The sequence below is a fragment of the Pongo pygmaeus genome, chromosome 7 (genome assembly GCF_028885625.2).
Source record: "Pongo pygmaeus isolate AG05252 chromosome 7, NHGRI_mPonPyg2-v2.0_pri, whole genome shotgun sequence".
In the NCBI taxonomy this organism is placed as follows: Eukaryota; Metazoa; Chordata; class Mammalia; order Primates; family Hominidae; genus Pongo; species Pongo pygmaeus.
In genome coordinates, this window is record NC_072380.2 from 11,809,283 (window position 1) to 11,829,593 (window position 20,311).

General features: G+C 36.8%; 1 protein-coding gene across 8 annotated transcripts in view; it reads right to left on the minus strand.

Annotated features, from left to right (window-relative positions):
* Positions 1–20,311, minus strand: part of ERI1 (exoribonuclease 1) — a 98,042-nt gene that overhangs the window by 62,973 nt on the left and 14,758 nt on the right. For 3 of the 8 annotated variants that reach the window (XM_054498159.2, XM_054498157.2, XM_063668512.1), the window contains 3 exons: positions 19,549–19,658; positions 17,492–17,606; positions 6,836–8,244 (listed from right to left, as the gene is read on the minus strand). In XM_054498159.2, the coding sequence (XP_054354134.1) occupies positions 8,002–8,244; positions 17,492–17,606; positions 19,549–19,658 (468 nt within the window). In that variant the 3' untranslated portion in view covers positions 6,836–8,001. Of the gene's footprint in view, positions 1–4,689; positions 5,485–6,835; positions 8,245–17,491; positions 17,607–19,548; positions 19,659–20,311 lie in introns of those variants that run through there. The other 5 variants (XR_010127148.1, XR_008504105.2, XM_063668511.1 and 2 more) reach the window with 3 other exon arrangements.

The window sequence follows — 20,311 nt, forward strand, 5'->3', positions numbered from 1 at the left end:
AGCTTTAAACGTGCAAATAGGTACAGTTTCCTTTTCAAACAATTTTTTTTAAGTATTAGGGAGTACTTGTGCAAAAAAGTTTGAAAAATCAGTGCTCAACACAGAGGAAAGGCAACCAATGACCTTTTTCAGGCCAAAGATACTTGGAGCAGATTTTTTTTTTTAATCAGCAATGTACCGACTGAACTACCAGGAAGGACAGCTTAACATTTGTTTGCTTTTCCTGGCACCTAGGGGGAAAGTCAAGCATAGACAGGGATTAAACATTTCTACTCGAGACAGAGCCTCTAAAAATTTATTTATGGTACACAGTAACAGAAAAGGGGATAGCTCATATCTGTAACTCTGCCAAAGCAGCAACTCATTCATCACAGCAGTCAGGACTTACACTACTACCTTTTGCAATTTCAGGAACAGCTACTAACCTTAGAGGATATATTTTACCATCACTAATTATTTTTAACTAAGGCACCCATTGTGTCTTAGGTTCTCGAGATACAAGTAAGAACATGTGCCTGAATAATTTACACCCCTGTTGGGGAAACAGAAAAAAACCCCAACAATACAGTACGTATGAATCTCTGCAGCACAAATGAAGGGCCCAATGAATATAACAAAAGTGCAATGAACAAATAGAGGGAGTTGTTGCCAAAGGTCCGGGTTGTCTGGGAAGGAGAAGGCTGAAATCAGAGCAGGTCTTTAACAAAACAGAATCAAGAGAATAAGACTGAAGGGCTAACTTCCTGGAGACAGAAGTAGGATGGTGCACACGCAACTCAATGCGAGTATGATGGTGAGGGGAGTAACTATTACCCCAGAGCAGATGGCTACTATAAAAGTTGGCAGACAGAAATCAGACTGTGAAGGGTCTTATATGCCAACAGAGAGCTGAGTTTTATCCCATCAGAAATGTGAAGGCTTCTGAGATCAGTGTGCAAAGCAACATTTTAGGAAGGTTTTTTATGACAGTGGTATATAGGAAGAGACGGCAAGAGAGAAGTCAGTTAAATTTTAGCAATAGTCTGTGTAGCAATGATGAAAACAGAGGCTGGGGTGAGGATAAAGTGACTGGAAAATAAAGGACATTGTGCTAAAAGGGGGAAGGAGGGACTATGAGTTTCATGGTTTCAATCCTATGTGATTGTGATAATCATGGTCCCACCGACAAAAACAAATCCAAAGGGAAAACAGGTCTATGTTCAAAGGTGCAGAGTTGGCAAGCAAGAATGGACACTTGAAGGGGAAGGCTCAACCTCTGCCTTCCATCAATCTGCCATCACCAGTGATGGTGTGCCACGCTACACTAGCAAACAGAAAATCATAAGCTTGCTCCTCTTTTGTTCTTTTACTCAATAGAAAAAAGGACGACTTGTATTCTAAACTTGTTCTTGATCATACTACATACAGGCATACCTCAGAGATACTGCAGGTTCAGTTCCAGACCACTGCAATAAAGGGAGTATCACAATAAAGCAACTCACACAAACGTTTTGGCTCCCCAATGCATATAAAAGTTAAATTTAAACAATAGTCTATGAAGTGTGCAAAAGCATTATGTCTAAAAAATACATATATACCTTAATTTAAAGATTAAATTTCTAGAAAAAGGTAACAATCATGAGTGTTCAGCAAGTCATAATCTTTTTGCTGTTGTAGGATCTTGCCTCAATGTTGAGGGCTACTGAGTGATCAGGGTGGTAGATGATGAAGATTGGAGTGGCTGTGGCAGTTTCTCAAAATGAGACAACGATGAAGTTTGCTCCATCAACTGATATTTGTGCTTTCACAAAAGATTTCTCTTTATCATGCTGTTGGATAGCATTCTATCCACAGAACTTCTTTCAAAATTAGAGTCAATCCTCTCAAACCCCGCCACTGGTTTATCAATTAAGCTTATGTAATATTCTAAATCCTTTGCTGTCATTTCAAGAATGTTCACAGCATCTTTACCAGGAATAGATTCCATCTCAAGAAATCATTTTCTTTGCTTATCTGTAAGAAGTAATTCCTCAAGTTTTATCATGAGGCTGCAGCAATTCAGTCACATCTTCACTTCCAGTTCTCTTGGTGTTTCCACCACATCAGCAGTGACTTCTTCCACTGAAGTCTTGGGCCCCTAAAAGTCATCCATGAGGACTGAAATCAACTTCTTGCAAATTCCTGTTAAGGTTGATATCTTTACCTCCTCTCACGAATCACAAATGCTTGTAATGGCATTCAGAATGGTGAATCCTTTCCAGAAGGTTTTCAACTGACTTTGCCTAGATACATCAGAGGAATCACTACCTATGCTAACTACAGCCTTATGAAACGTATTTATTAAATAATAAGACTTGAAAGCCAGAACTACTACTTGATCCATGGGTTGCGGAATGGATACTGTCTTTGTAGGCATTAAAACCAACATTAATCTCCTTATACAACTCCATCAGAGCTCCTGGATGACCAGATGCATTGTCAATGAGCAGTCATATTTTGAAAAGATTTTTTTTTTTTTCTGAGCACTAAGTCTCAATAGCAGGCTTCAAATATTCAGTAAATGATGTAGTAAACAGATGTGCTGTCATTCAGGCTTTGCCGTTCCCTTTATAGAGCACAGGCAGAGTAGATTTAGCATAAGGGTCCTAGGATTTTCAGAATGGTTAATGAACACTGACTTCAACTTAAACCAGCTACATTAGCCCCTAACAAGAATCAGTCTATCCTTTGAAGCTTTGAAGCCAAGCACTGACTTCTCTCTAGCTATCAAAGTCCTAGATGTTATCTTCTTCGAATAGGCTATTTCATCAACATTGAAAACCTGCTGTCTGGTGTGGCCACCTTCATCAATTATCTTAGCTAGATCTTCCGGATAACTTGCTATAACTTCTACACCAGCACTTGCTGCTTTACCTTGCACTGTTTTATGGAGACAGCTTCTTTCCTTAAATTTCATGAACCAATCTCTGCTGACTTCCAATGTTTTTTCTTCTGTAGCTTCCTTACCTCCCTCAACCCTCACAGAATATGAGACAGTTACAGTCTTGCTCTAGATTAGGCTTTGGCTTAAGGAAATGTTGTGGTTTGATTTTTTATCCACACCACTAAAACTTTCTCCATATCAGCAATAAGGCTGTTTTGCTTTCTTATCACTTGTGTGCTCACTGGAGCAGCACTTTTAATTTCCTTCAATAACTTTTCCTTTGGATTTACAACCTGGCTAATTTGGATCAAGAGGCATAGCTTTCAGGCCATCTTAGCTTTTAACATGCCTTCCTAAGATTAATCATTTCTTGATTTAAAGTGGAAGACATGTGACTCTTCCTTTCATTTGAACACTTAGAGGCCACTGTAGCCTTATTAATTGGCCTAATTTCAATACTGTGTCTCAGGGAATAGGTAGATCTGAAGAGGGAGCGATGGGGAAAACACAGACATTTATGAATTAAGTTCGTTGTCTTATATGGGTGTGGTTTGTGGTGCCCCAAAACAACCATGATAGTAACATCAAAGGTCACTGATTACAAGTCACCCTAAGAGAGATAATAATAATCAAAAAGTTTGAAATACAGGGAGAATTGCCAAAATGTGAGAGACATGAAGTGAACGTATGCTTTTGGGAAAATGACACAAATACTTTTTCCACACAGGACTGACACAAACCTTCAGTATGTTAAAAAACAAAACAAAACAAAATAGTATCTGCAAAGTACAATAAAGAGAAGTGCAATAAAATGAAGCATGCCTTGTGGCTCCACAATGACTGAGCAGTATTCATCCTAAAACAAATCTAATGAAATTTACCTTGAGAACATTCATTTGCAAGTAGAAAAGCAGATCTGGTTTAAAGCCTCAGGCATCAGCCCCTTACCCAAGTCTTGGTAAGGAATCCAGAAAAACAAGTACTTCCACCTCTTAATCCATCAGTCAAGCTTAAGCCCTTTAGCCTCTGTGTCATTATACTCAAGACACTAACGTTTTTCATCTCAACAACATGCAGGAAATTTTAAAGCAAAAATCCTTCTCCTTCTCCACTTATCCCCATCTCCGAAAAAACCTTAGAGCTGGTTACATTAGAAGTTAACAGTATATTGTTTCATTACAAGAATGAACATCAAATTACCTCCTGATTTGCAACATTTAGTACAATCGCATTGAAAATGTCTAGTTTAAACTGTAGCAGGAAGATGTTTATTCTACCTAGGACAACCTACCTGTTCCTGGAATATCAGGTTAAGCCAAAGTCTACAACGGGAGGCAGCACAGCACAGGGGTAAAGAGCAAGGCTCAAGTCAGACTGCCAGAGTCTACAGCTCCCACTACTTAAACTTTGGCAAGTTAACCGCTCTGGACTTCAATTTTCCCACCTGTAAACTGGAGAGAATGCCTCTCTCCCTCACCAGATTCTTATTAAACAATGTAGTAAAGTACTTAACAGTGTTCAATAAATGTTTGATGCAAGTATCATTATTGTACCTTAACACTCAGCTCTAGGCTCTCATCAAAGTCGCATTTCTTGTTTGTTGACGGAACTTATATATTGCATTAGATAAGGGAGGTAAGGGTCTGCAAACTTTCTCCATAAAGGGCCAGACAGTAGTATTTTTGGCCTTGCTGGCCAGATGGTACCACTGATGCAGTTATTCAACTCTGCCACTGTAGCACAAAAGTGGTCAGAGATGACAGGAAAACAAATGAGAATGGTAGTTCTTTCCAAAACTTTATTTAGAGAAACTAAAATTTCATGTAATTTTCATATTATACAAAATATTATTTTGAGCCATTAACAAATATAAAAACCATAGTTTGTAGGCCATACAAAAATAGGCAGCAGGCCAGATTTGGCCCATGGGTGGCAGTTTGCTGACCCCTGCTCTAGATTAACAAATTTATGGGCTTTGGAAGCTTTGTGGGGCAGAGAGGCTTGATACACAGGTTGGTGGTGCAGAAGAAAGAGGAAATTTCTAAGTATAATAGAAAAAAGATGTAATGCTGTCCTTCATTTATCAACGCTGGATTTAACTATGTGCAAAACATTTTATCATATGTTGCTGGAATCAAAGATGCAGAAGTCACAGTCTCTGGTCTCAAGGAGCTTATACTTCTCCATGGTAGCTTAGAAACGGAAAGTCTTCCTTCAAAGTAAAATACATCCTTCTCAGACTTTGACAATGCACCCGTGCGTGCTCATCTGTGAGGCAGGTAGTTTCCTTGGCACCTCTACCTACAGCTGAGGCCAAACATGCATTATTATCTTGACCACCTGTGCTTCTTCCACTCCCCAGTAATCCGACTACCAGTTTTTCTCCTGGTCTCCAAATTATTCTGTTTTGCGTTATCATTTTGGGGATAATACTTGGGGTGATATACTAAAAGTCAACTGGTCACATCTTTTAAAAAATTACCATTTTAATTAGTCTTCAGAGATACCGTCTCTCTCTTTTAATAGGTAACATGCTTGTGACTCCTGTGTTTTTTTGTTTCAATCCAGGCAGAAACTTCTCCCTAGGAGGCAGGATAAACGGATCTATCTCAAGGCAACAAAGACACATCACAAAAACATTTTTTTTCAGAGCAAATGTTAATTAAATACTTGATCCAACAGAACACAAATAAAGATAAAATATAATGCTCTATTATATACTTCAGTTGGTTATAAAGATTGTGGATTTGAAAAAAATCAGCAGAAATCCACTATGTCAATGTCAGAGCATATGAAGCACAGAATAAAAATTAACACAGCTAATAATTAATAAATTGTAAATACTAAGTAACTATTAAGAAGAAACAATAATAGAATAAACTAATATTGTTTTCGTGGACATCCATCTCTTATGTGTTTCCTTGTAAAAAGTTGTACTATTTGTCTTTCAAAGACAACACAATAAAAGAGTAAAAAGCAATACTCTCAATGTTTAGTATCATCTCATCAGCAAAATCCCAAATCAAATTGGAGGGGAGGACAGAGACTCAACAGAGGAATTAAAATGGGTTAAGACAGTAAAATCTATGGCTGAGCGCAGTGGCTCACGTCTGTAGGAGGTCGAGGTGGGCAAATCACTTGAGGTCAGGAGTTCCAGACCAGCCTGACCAACATGGTGAAACCCCGCCTCTACTAAAAATACAAAAATTAGGCGGGTGTGGTGGCATGCACCTGTAATCTGAGCTACTCAGGAGGCTGAGGCAAGACGATCACCTGAGTCTAGGAGGTGGAGGTTGCAGCGAGCCAAGATCGCACCACTGCACTCCATCCTGGCAGACAAGCAAAAACTCTGTCTCAAACAACAACAACAACAAAATAGGGTATTGAGAGCTTATAACGTTGAAGCTCTTAAAAAGAAATACAACATGAGCTTTTTGGTACTTGGCAAAAGTGAAAATAGGCAAACAAATTAGCAGATAGAGCTAAAAAAAACGGGAAACGTAGTATTTCCTTGTCATCATCAGATTTTCCAATTGCAGTTTCAGCCATTCAGTATTTGGTAATACTTTACAGGTTATCGTACAGTGCTATCTGGGATTCACAAACACCTCAGCATACATTCCTCTTATCCTAAGAGTTAACTGTATAAACTTAAAGCACTTAGATTTCCTTATTTTACTATCATCTGTAACAGTTCATCTAGGAACACCACACACTCATATGCCTTCTGTTATTTACACATTATTCTTTATGATACTGATTATATGACTACTGCTCAAAAGCAGAAATTTATTGGCTTAAGAAATCTACCGCCCTATGTAGAGAATTCCCACGCCAAGAAAAATGTCTACTTTCCTGCTTTTCGCCCCGTATGATATAGGTTTGGAAACCTTTGAGGAAATTCATTTGGTTATAAAATATAAATCTTTAGAATAAAGTAGCATCACAATTTTTATTAAAAGGTAAAAGGCAGGAAGCAAGCAACGTCAATGAAATTGTTCCCTGAAAGCTACAAGGAGAAAAATTCAATTCTGAAAATACATGGGTTTAGCCTCTAGATAAGAGCTTTACCTTATCAAGTCGAAATGCACATTTTAGTTTTTAGAATTAGTTAAGAATTACTCAATATTTAGCAGCCATTTACTATGTAAAATCAGAAAAACAAGTCTTTTATTGACTAACTTCACTGGTGGCCAATGAAGTTTTTTAATAACAAAAACATAATATGTGGTAGAAAAGTATTGACTTTATTAACCTCACTTACGATACTGAATACAAAGTAAAATTAGGTGGTGACCCTTAATTTTCAGTCTATTTCAAAGCATGGTCCCTCAGATTTAAGAATTAAGGCATATATATGTCAAAAAAGGAAGGCGAATTAAACAACCAAATCCAAAAAGACCCTAGTGATTTATGTATTATGAAGTTTGAGCTACAGCCCTTATGATATTCCTTTTAGTATTTTCTTCTGAGTTTTCATTAATTCCTTCAGTAACTGAATTTTTAACCAGACCCTATAATCCATCATAATTCTTCCAATTATGAGTTGAAAAGAAACATAGGCAGATATGTATACCAAGTACCTTATGAAATTCACCACATACATGGTGAACTTCACATATAAACTTTGAAAATCAAAAGGACTATGATATTCTTGAAATCCAAAGGCTAGATAAGACCTACCTTCCAATCATTTCTGCATTTTAAGATATGGTTTCATCTAGTGATGTTAATAAAGAAATACATTACATATTTAAACACCGGTAAGATATGACATTCAAGAGAACAGCCAATAAGATTTTGCATTTTAAAACCAAAAAGAATATATCTTGAACACCTTAAATTATAAAATTCAGTTCTAAGCAGGAACTGTTACTATGTAACGAATACTGCTCATATCAAAAGTGCTGGTGACAAAGAATTCAGTATGCCTTCCTACAAAATCTGTTCACATACATGTATCTATCTCTATCACCTGTAATAAGACTTTAAATGTTTTAAGGTGCTTACAGTTTGCACTATAGGACTAATTCAATGAGATTCATCTGCTACCTCTTCATAGCAACTTCAATTGGAATGATCCACACACAAAACTGTTGTTACTTTCTAAAATGTGGCATTTGTGGCGGTGGAGTGCCCTCTATTGGTAAGGAAGAGGACACACTCATTAGCTGTCCTGCATGCATTTTCTCGTTGATTCGGAGTTCACACCCATCCTGAAGCATTCGAACTGCTATTCGGGCGATATTCTTAGAGTCATCAAGACCACAGTGAGGCCGCCCATCATAATCCATTCCTAATTTTTCAAGCATTATTGTCAGTTTGGTTTGGCTTCTAGGAACCTGAAAAATAAACAGCTTAGTAAATAATTCTTTGGTGTTCTAAACTGTAATATAAGCCACAGTTAAGCTGAAACATAAGAAACTGAAAATTAGCACTAATAGCTAAATAAAGCTAGGCAAAGGGCAATACCCCCAGTCAAATAAGGCAAATAAAAAACTCAGGCCAGGCAAGGTGGCTCACGCCTGTAATCTCAGCACTTTGGAAGGCCAAGGCGGGCAGATCACTTGAGGTCAGGAGTATGAGACCAACCTGGCCAACATGGTGAAACCCCATCTCTTCTTAAAATACAAAAAAATTAGCCAGGCGTGGTGGTGCACATCTGTAATTCCAGCTACCCGGGAGGCTGAGGCAGGAGAACTGCCTGAACCTGAGAAGCGGAGGCTGCAGTGAGCTGACATCATGCCATTGCACTCCATCCTGAACAACAGAGCGAGACTCCATCAAAAAAAAAAAAAAAAAAACACCCTGAAATTTTCAGAGCTTTAAAATATGATCTTAGAGTTTTAGCTGAAAACACAGACAGAATCCTCAGACATCTAAAACCTCTGCAGTTTTTTAATTTAAAAATAATTTATTAAAGGGAATGTATTGTTCAGGACATGTAAGTTGAAGATCTACCTTTTTAAACCAAATTAGTTATTTTACATGGTATTTTTCTACAGTGTATTACTTTACTTGACTGATTTCTTAGATAAAAAGACTAGCCTTTTTGAATGGCTAAAGATAATGAAGATTAAGAATGAAAGATGATGTGGTGTGATATTTTTCAAGTTATTTAAAAACCTGTTCCTTGACAAATTAAAAACAACAACAACAAAAAAACCCTCACACTCCCCAAATTCCAATATGTGCCTCCACTTTTAAGAATTATTGGCTGGGTGTGGTAGCTCATGCCTGTAATCCCAGCACTTTGGGAGGCCAAGGCAGGTGGATCACCTGAGGTCAGGAGTTCGAGACCAGCCTGGCCAACATGGTGAAACCCCATCTCTACTAAAAATATAAAAATTATCTGGGTATGGTGGTGTGCACCTGTAATCCCAGCTACTCGGGAGGCTGAGACAGAAGAATCCCTTGAACCCGGGAAGCAGAGGTTACAGTGAGCCAAGATCACTCCACTGCACTCCAGCCTGGGTGTCAGAGTGAGGTTTCATCTCAAAAAAGAAAAAAAGAAAAAACTTGTTATATTTTCTTCATATTTCTATCAAGATTTGTTAAGTTTTATATTCTGTAGTTTGTATAACTATTTTGCCTATGCATCTTGGACCTCAGCTTCTTCATCCGTAAAATGGGACTAACAGGTCTACTATTTACTCATAGTGTTACTGGGATAACCATAAAGCAAATGATGTAAAACATCCATAATTATCTTAAGCTGTAATACTGCAATATATCTTGTACCTTCCATTAATTATCACTTGGAAAATACACTTCTAAAAATAACTTGTCCAACACACTGGATAACTTAGGTAGAAGAGACAAATTCCTGGAAATACACAACTTACCAACAATTGAATTACAAAGAAACAGAAAATCTGAATAGACCTATACCTAGGAAGGAGACCGAATATCAGTAACTGAAAACCTCTAACAAAGAAAAGCTCTGAACCAGATAGCTTTGCTGCTGAATTCAAGCAAATATTTAAAGAATTAGAACCAAGTCTCCTCAAACTACTACAAAAAAAATTGAAGAAGAAATACTTCCCAACTCATTCCATTAAGGTCAGCATCATTTTGATACAAAAGCCTGACAAAGACCTCATGAGGAAAGAAAATTACAGATCAATATCCCCTACAAATATCATGATGCAATAATCCTTGACAAAATATAAGCAAATTTAAATCAGCAGCATATTAAAAGAATTATGTGCCATGACCAAGTAGGATTTTATCCTGAAATGCAAGGATGGCTCAACATTTAAAAAACAATGTTAACACAAGCATTAACAGAAGGAAGGAGTACACTAATTGAAAGAGAGTGGTATTAGTATAAAGATAGACATATAAACTAATAAAACAGAAGAGAGTCTAGAAATAAACCTTCACAGATACACTGAATCAATGGGGAAAACAACAGCCTTTTCAACAAATGGTGTTGGGAAAACTGAATATCCACATGCAAAAGAATGAAGTTGGACCCTTACCTTACACCATATAACAAAATTAACTTAAAATTGATCGAAGACCTAAATGGAACACATACAATTATAAAACTCTTAGAAGAAAACATATGGAAAAGGCTTTATGACAATGGATTGGACAATGATTTCTTGGATGTCAACAAAACACAGGCAACAAAAGAAAAAATGAAGTGGACTTCATCAACATTAAAAACCTTATTACTAAAGACATTATCAGTAGAGTGAAATGGGAACCCATGGAACAGAAGATACATTTGCAAGTATATATCTGATAATGAATGAATATCCAGAATAAAGAACTCCTACAACTCAAAACATCATGATACCTCATTTAGTAAATGAGGAAAGAATCTGAATAGACATTTCTCCAAACATGATACGCCAATGGCTAATAATCACATGAAAAGATGCTCAACATCACTAATCATTAGGGAAATATAAATCAAAACCACAATGAGATACCACTTCACACCCATTAGAATGGCCATAAACACACACACGCACACCAGAAAATAACAAGCATTGACAGAGATGTGGAGAATGTAGTACTTTGTGCATTGCTGGCAGGAATGTAAAATGGTACAGCCACTGTGGGAAACAATGTGGAGATTCCTCAAAAAAATTAAACATAGAATTAGTACACGATCCAGCAATTCCTATTCTGGTTATACAGGAAAAACAATGGTATTTGTACATCCATGTTCATAACAGCACTACTCATGATTGCCAAAACATGGAAGTAACTTAAATGTCCATCAAATGATCAATGGATTTTTTTTTTTTTTTTTAACGTGGTACAGGTTAAATATTCCTTATCTGAAATGCTTGGGACAGATGTGCTTTGGATTTGAAATTTTTTGGATTTTGAAATATTAAATATTTACATTACACCACTTTTGCATCCCTCATCCGAAAATCCAAAAATCCAAAACCTGAAATGCTCCAATGAGAATTTCTTGAGTACAATGTCAGTGCCCAAAAAGTTTCAGATTTTGGAGCATTTCAGATATTGAATTTTTGGATTAGGTATACTCAGCCCGTAAACACATACAATGAATTCTTATTCTGCCTCAGAAAGGTAGAATTCTGACACATGATACAACATGGACGAACTTTAAAGACATTATGCTCAGTGAAATATGCCAGTCGCAAAAGATCAAATACTGTATGCCTCCACTTATAAGAGGTATATAGATAAGTCAAACTGATAGAGACAGAAAGAAGAGTGATGATTGCCAGGGTTTGGCAGGAAGGGGAAGTTCAATAGGCACAGAGTTTCAATTTTGGAATATGAGAGTTCTGGAGAATGATGTGGTGATGGTTGTGCAATAATGTGAATGTACTTAATGCCACTGAACTGCTGTGCACTTAAAAATGATTGAGAGCATTTTTAAGTGAACAACAAGTGTTATACAGGGTGAGCATTCCTAATCCCAAAAACCCAAAATCTGAAATGCTCCAAAATCGGAAACTTTTTGAGGGCCAACATAACGTCACAAGTGGAAGATTCCACACCTCATGTGATGGTTTGCAGTCAGAACACAGGTTCATGACACACGATTAATTTATGTGTGACTAAGAAAGCCATTGCTTATTGGTAGCATCAGGAAAGATGATGCCAAACAACCAGACTGTCCCTATCAGTGGCTGAGACAGTGACAATTTTGCATTCTAATGGTTCAGTGTACATACACTGTTTCATCCACAAAACTGCATGAAACTTAACTTCAGGCTATGTGCACGAGGCATATATGAAACAAAAATGAATTTCATATTTAGACTTGGGTCCTATCTCCAAGATATCTCATTATGTATATGCAAATATTCCAAAATCTGAAAAAAAACCCAAATCTCAAACATTTCTTCTGGTCCCAATCATTTCCAATTACGGATACTCAACCTGTATTATGTATATTTTACCACAAAAAAAAAAAAGATTAAAATGAAAAGTCCTAGATAGTGCCCAAAAAAGAGTTATTAACTTTATTAAACAAAGGCCCAGTCACTTCATCGTGTTTTCAAAAATGATGTGAAATCTGGACAAAGAACAAACCAACCTCTTGCTTCCTCTGGCTTAGCAAGGAAAAGTTCTCAATCAGGTGGGTGAGTTGAAAGGTGAACAATAGGAAAACAAAAAGGCCAGATTTTGCTGAGCAGTTTGAAGAAGGGCTGCAAAACGTAGCCTCCTTATAGACATTTTTCATCACATGAATCAGCTGAACAAGTCCCTATAAGAAGCTGGAGAAAATGTCTGACTTCAAGTGACAAGATTCTTGCATTTCAAAGGTAACAGAGTATGTCTTTGGAAATAATCATGTTACAACAGAAAACCTTAAAATGTCCACCTTTTGCTTGGGCTTGATATCAAGTGAGGAAAGCTATTGGAAAGTCTCAAGTCTGAGTGCAATCTGGAAAAACTGTAGGAGAAAATTAAATATTTTTCCTCCCTTTCAACACCAGAATATGATTAGTTAAGGGATCCTTTCTCTGAATCTCTGCTCAGCCTGAGAATTTGACTTTAAGAAAAGAGCTTTATAGGTACAATCTGACTGTACACCAGAGATGAAACTTAATGCTCTGCCCCTAGAAAAGTTGTGCATTTCTGCAAACAAAGTATCCTGTCATTCATTTGAAAGCAGTAACATTTCACTGCAGTTTCAACTTTCTACATCTGTAAGCAAGCTTTTTTTTTTTAACATGCATGAAAAGCAAAGGCAGAAATTGTCTAATTTCCCAAGAAAATGAATCCATGTGATCTTAAATTCAACCTAGAATTGAGTATTTGTAAAGGGAGAAAAAAACCCAGATTTTACAGTAAAGAGGTATATTTCATCCTTTCCTTTTACTTCAACAACAGCATTTTAATGCATATACATAGGCCTATAAAGACATGAAGAGGCTGGGCGTGGTGGCTCATGCCTGTAATCCTAGCACTTCAGGAGGCTGAGGGGGGCAGATCACTTGAGGTCAGGAGTTCAAAACCAGCCTGGCCAACATAGTGAAACCCAGTCTCTACTAAAAATACAAAAAAATTAGCCAGGCATGGTGGCAGGCACCTGTAATCTCAGCTACTTGAGAGGCTGAGGCAGGAGAATTGCTTGAACCCAGGAGGCGGAGGTTGCAGTGAACTGAGATCCCATCACTGCACTCCAAGCTGGATGACAAAGTGAGACTCCGTCTCAAAAGAAAGAAAGAAAGAAAGAAACAGCTGTATAATTTTGTAAACGCTAACCCCACATTTGCGCTTGATATGCCACGCACAAAGAAAGTTTGGGTTTTCCCCCAAAATCTTATATAAAAATATGTCTTAAATTGTATTTTTATTCATATTGTTTCAGCCTACTTTTAGAAAAACCAAGTCCCATCCTAAGGCAATTATTTCACAGAAATGTATTACGGTTACTTGCCTTTTAAATTAAGCTCCAAGTTTAATTACCCATTTCCATCCTTTGCCCCCAAGAAAGGTTGGATAAAAGGTCATTTTTGGCCAGGCGCAATGGCTCATGCCTGGGCGGCCAAGGCGGGTGGATAACAAGGTTGGGACTTCAAGACCAGCCTGGCTAATATGGTGAAACCCCATCTCTACTAAAAACTACAAAAAAATCAGCCAGACGTAGTGGCACATGCCTGTAATCCGAGCTACTCGGGAGGCTGAGGCAGGAGAACTGCTTGAACCCGGGAGGCGGAGGTTGCAATGAGCCAAGATCATGCCACTGCACTCCAGCTTGGGAGACAGAGTGAGACTCCGCCTCAAAAAAAAAAAAAAAAAAAAAGTCATTTTTAATTTAAAAAAAAAGTTTTCAGACATACCATATAATATACCTTATTAGCATTATATACAGCAGAAACTTGTGACAGAGAGTTTTATTTAGGTCTTAGATAAGGTATATAAAAAAAGGAAAACGTAAGTTTCTTCTACTTATACAACTAATTGCATTATAGTTATCTATTACAAAGAGGGGAAAACCACACACAAAAAGAGCAGGCTAACAAACTGGCCAAAATAAACAGGTCCACAAAGACAAACCACTGTTTACTCAAAAAAGCAGGGAGCATTTTATTGCCTTATAATATCTACAACTTTCTGATTACACTAATATACTGTGAGCTGTAGATTTATCTATACCTAACTGAAAATTATTTTAAGGTTTATTAATTTTTAATAATAAAAATTATTCCATCTGGGAGTTGTAGCAAAAAAAGAACCTAAAGGGGATCGAGCTTCTCAACTGGAGTATAAATTGACATGAAATACAAAAGACAGAGACAACTCTGAAACCACATTCCAGGATATAATTACAAAATCCAGATAAGGGGAAACACAACAGGACAAATGACTCAAGTTTCTTAAAAGAATAAAACAAAATAAATTGCTAGGCAAGAAAAACAAGAGATTAAAAAAAACTAAAGAGATGTATTAACATATCAAAGATATCAAAGACTAAAAAACTTGAGACATATTAACCAACTACAAATCTGTGAACCTTATCCTGATCTGACTCAACACACAAAAGGTAAAAGAAAATATTTATGACTACTTGATGAAGGAATTACTGCTAATTTTTTAAGATGTGGCAATGGTATGGTAGCTGTGTTCCTAAGAAAATAACCCTTAGCTTTTGGAGCTATGTAATGAAATTTTTACCGATCAGATAACATAATGTCTGACTTCTGCCTCAAAATCATAAGGAAGAGGAAAGTGGGTGGGGATACACATGAAACATGACTGGCTCTGAGTTTCTAATTGTTGAACCTGGGTCATGAGGACTCATACCTATTTCTGTATGTTTGAAATTTTCCATAACACAATTTTTAAAAAAATTCACAAAATGAGTTCAAAAAAAACAAAAAAAGATCCACAAAAGGCCAAGTGCAATGGCTCACGCCTATAATCCCAGCACTTTGGGAGGCCGAGGCGGGCAGATCATTTGAGTCCAGGAGTTCGAGACCAGCCTCACCAACATGGCGAAACCCCGTCTCTACTGAAAATGCAAAAATTAGCCAGGTGTGGTGGTGGGCGCCCGTAGTCCCAGCTACTCGGGAGGCCGAGACAGGAGAACTGCTTGAACCCGGGAGACAGGAGTTGCAGTGAGCCAAGATCACACTACCGCACTCCAACCTGGGCAACAGAATGAGACTCCATCTCAAAGACAAATAAACAAAAAAACAAAAAAAATTAACACAAAAAAATTATCAAATATAATCAAAGGACTAGCATCCAAAGTAAAAATCTATAAACCAGTAAAATACACCGGTAATGAAAGAACAGACTACCTAATTTTTTTTAAAACGGTCAGAAATTTAAACAAGGGGTTCGCAAAAAGCAATCCAGATAGCTGATACCTCAATGAGATGGTATCACACACCCATCAGATTTAAAAAACATTTAAAATGTGTAATAATATCAGATGCTGGCAAAAACTTAACAGCAACTATAAACTCACACAGTGCTCATAAGAGTGCAAACTGGTACAATTCCATTGGAAAACTATTTTTGCATTATCTAGTAATGTCAATGATATACATATCCCATGACCCAGCAACTGCACTCCTAGGTTTATATCCTAGAAAAATGAGTGCACAAAGACACCAGGGGACATGCACAAGAATGCTTATAACAGTACTCTTCATGGAAGCCCCCAATAAAAACAATCCAAATGGCCAGCCAAAGTAGAACAGATAAACAAATCTGGTATAGTCACACAATGGAATTAATAGCAATAAAGTGAATGAACTGCAATGACATACATGACGCGGATGGATCTCAAGCATAATATTGAAAAAAAAAACAAAATAAATAACATAGCCAGTATAACACTAATTATATCGTGCTCAAAGCCAGACAAAACTATATAGTATAAGGATATACATGTAAATATTAAAGCTATAAGGAATAATAAGAAAATGATTATCATGAAAGGAAGAATTAGGGTTAACTCCAGGAGGAAGGAAGGGAGTTAAGTGGGTGGAAGTTACAAGGGTATTTGCTTTATAACAATCTGCAAAACTCTACTTTTCTGCATGCATACTTCTCAGTTTCAAAAGACTGTTAAAACAGAAGAGTCTGTAAGGAAAAGCACCTTTTCTCATGAAACTACTTTAGAACATGCTTCTCCAAAATGAAACTGTAAAGGGAGAAAAATGACATAGTATCTAACGCATGAGAATTAAAGGAAATCCCCTAAAATGATTTTAAAAGAAGCCTGAAGAAGTAACAGTTCAGATTAGAACAGGATTAAAGGCTCCAGGAAGAGAGTCTGCAAGGGAAAAAAAGAGGAAAAAAGAAAACCTGACAGACTACCTGAGTGTTTTCAGTCATGAGAAGTGACTTACAGTTTGAATGGAGAATAAGGGGATAAGTAAACAACTGCAGAAGTAAATTATTACATCCAGGGGAAAGTTGGGAACACTCTCCATAGTCACAGGAGTATGAACACTGAGTGCTCTGACTGAAAGGTAATAGAGCTATAGTAGGAAGATGCAGGAAGGGAAGGACATGCAGGAGTGGTAGCTTAGTCGAGCTCAATCTTCATCTTTCAGTGCAGGAATTCAATAGACCGCAAACTGAAAAGTCAAGAAGCAGTATAAGCATGAAACTTAGAAATACAAAGGTAAATATTTGAAAAAAACAAAACAAAACAAAACAAAACAAAAAACAAAAACAGAGCTTTACATAAGTTGAAAGTGTTTGCCTCAGAACAGGAACCAGTTCTGGTGAAGGCTATGGCAGAAGACTGCCATTCATTGTAAGTCTTGCAATAATATTTTAAACATTTACACGACACATGCATATTAACTTTGATAAATGTGAAGTAAAATTAAAATCTAGTGGTGAGCATTTGCTCCACGAACAATCCACATACTGACTGCCCCTACAGTTTCAAACTTGTCAGGTATATTTAGTTAACCTACTTAAATAAAGTTAACAGGTTGATGAGAAAAAGGCTTATCTAATTTGAACATAACTAATTTGGAATCTGAAGAGTAAGAACTAATTATATGGCCTTTTTCCATGAAAAACACCTGGAAAATTACAACTTAACGTACATGCAAAATTTAACAAATTTATCATTAAGAACCATGTAATTATTAAATATAGAAATTTTACCTTGTAAAAATTTCCGTATGACTTCCGAATATTGATCCACTTTTTAGCAAAAGGAGGGTATTTGAGCCTGCTGAGTTGGCACTGAATGTTCAAGAACTTACTCATATCCCAAGAACTATAAATTAAAAAAGGACAAAAAATTGATGAAATAAACGCTATACTCTTCTTACAAATGAGTATTTTAAATCATTTTTTATTTATATATGTCAACTTTCTCATATTCAAACGTAACATCAAGCTGAGAAAATTAACCTTGCTTCCCAGAAAATACTAATTCAAAATTAAGCTTTAAAAACCAAACAAAGAAGTCGGATATATTAACTTTTGTTCACAAACTAATTCCTTTTAGGCTCATCTTGATTGTTTCCTTGGTTCTGGGCAGGCTTCTAACTTGCTGAGTATTATGCTAAGTTTACTTTTAATGCCAGACTTAGCATAGTAAGTTGACAGTATGCTTTGAAATAAAACCAAAAACAAAAAAATGAAAGAGACAAAAGTAGCTGGTATCAAATGGTTAAAGTACAATCTGTTCTGCTACAACATGTTTCTGTAACAATAACCAATTTATTGTAGTGAAGGACAATACTGACTGTGGAATATGGAAATTGTGTTTGTTCCTACGGGGTTTTTCTTAGGCAAGGAGAGTCAGAATAATAGCAGTGGAAATTATAAACTTCAGCAGAAAATAAGAAAAGCCCTCAACTCAGCTGCTATACTGGGAACAGGATACAATCCTTTGTATTTTCTTATAATACCATCAACTATATTATAAGAAAATTAAAAGTAAGTGTATGTCCCCAGGATACTACTGCTTCTGTGCAATTTTAATATACTTTGACGCAACCTCACCTTCCCTGAGTTGCTTGCCTGGGCTGCCAAATTATTAATGGAGACTCCAGTGATTGGTTTTTGTGAGTGCTCTGCTTACAAAATTGCATAGGTTTTGAGTGATCTGTCCCACAAAATGAGACTTTACCAGAACTGCATATACTATAATACGGTAGAAACACCTGTATACTTTAGCAGAGCACTGCTCATTCATGTTTAAAACCAGTAATAGATTTCTAAAGAGGTCCATAAACATTTTCCAAACTTAACAGTTACGATGTGATTAAATTCAATGCTTTTCTCCTATCACGTGAGGATCTCTAAACCCTCTATGTTGGTGACATCTCGGGTATAGAGGATAATCTGTACAGTTTGAAACAGAAGTTGTTTAGGACGTTCTTTTCAACCTTAATGGCCTTAAGGTATAGGAGTTGCCCTGGCACAATGTCTGTCATCTATGTTTTAATCTTTCTGATCTTCCCATTCAGCTTTTCATTTAACAAATGCTTTTTGGGCATACACTTTAAGCTCAGCACTAAGGTAAGCATTATGGAAGATTATCAGGCAGCAAAAGTCCTTCTCTGAAAGAATTTTAAATTTCCTTGAAAAAGTAAGTCTTATGTATGTACATAAAGATTATATATCAGAATATATGGTCAGATGTCAACATGAATGGTATATATCATAGAAGTTATAAGGTTTCAAGGAAAAAAAAGATCAATGGGGTTGTCAGGGTAAAACACAAGATGGGCTTTGAAAATTGATAAAGTTGTCGAGAAAAGACTCTCAGTAGAGAGGGAAGCATAAGTAAGTACACAGAGAAAAGATAAACCATGTGAATTCCTGGGCCACTGTGACTAAAGAGGGTTAATGGCAGGTGAATTAGATTAAACGGGTAGGGTGGGATGAGATGAAAGGGCCTTCAATGCCAAGCTAAAGAGTCTGAACTTTTTTGAGCAAGGAAGTGTCATGAAAAAATAGAGTTTTAGCAAAGTCTTTTTAGCTTTACATATTTTTATCTTTCTGTAGTGTTCTAGTCCTGGATTGGACTGTGGCCACTGCTTTCCTCCTCTCTTTCATCCTTAGGTGAAAGGAAAAATACTATCCCCTGTGGGGTGAGACTCTAGGGTCTTTAATAATAGTTTGTGGTTATTCTAAAAGTTAAATAAATAAGGGTATCTTTAATCTTTAAAAAGTAGATATAAAAAATAATCTTCCTAAATACTTACCCATCTGTTAAAATTGAGTATTTATACTTTGTTCCTAATTCCTTCAATTTCATCCAGTCAATTACTTTTTTTAGTACCTGAGGGAAGGTATCAGCTCTGTCTACCTGATCCTGAGGATATAAAAGTAAAATATACAAAAATCAGGGCTGTAGCTTCACGTAGTCCTACAAAATACCCAGACCTAAGTTGGAGGGAAAGAAACAGTATGAGAAAGACTGATACTTTAAATTCATGGTTTCCTTGGCTTAGCTCCACCTAAAGTTTCATTTTTAAGAAATTTAAAAAATTTCATAATCAAGTACTGGGACTACTTTCAACTGAAATGTATAATCCTCCCAAAATTAAGATTTAAGATCATCCCCAGTGGTTCTCTTTTTATAGGCCTGAACCTAGTGGCTTACTGAATTTCTAGAGGCGGAAAAAGAGAAATCTCTTCTAAGCTGAAAGCCACAGCTCCCTAAGTGTCTTCCCATCTCAGGTCTCACAATTTTCCACGTATACTACATACTGCTGCCAGATTGATCTTCCTAAAACGTAAATCGGGTCCACCCTGTCACTCTCATACTTAAATCCTCCAACCACTCTCCAAGGCTTTCAGGATAAACAGATGCATAAGACCCTTCAGGATCCGGATTGCCTCTGCCTATCTGGACCATTTTCTTACCAGCCCATACACATCTGAACCATCCTGAACTACCTGTAGGTCTGCCAGTTCCCACTTGAAATGCCCAGCCATTCTTTTCTGCCTATCTTTCAGGACTCA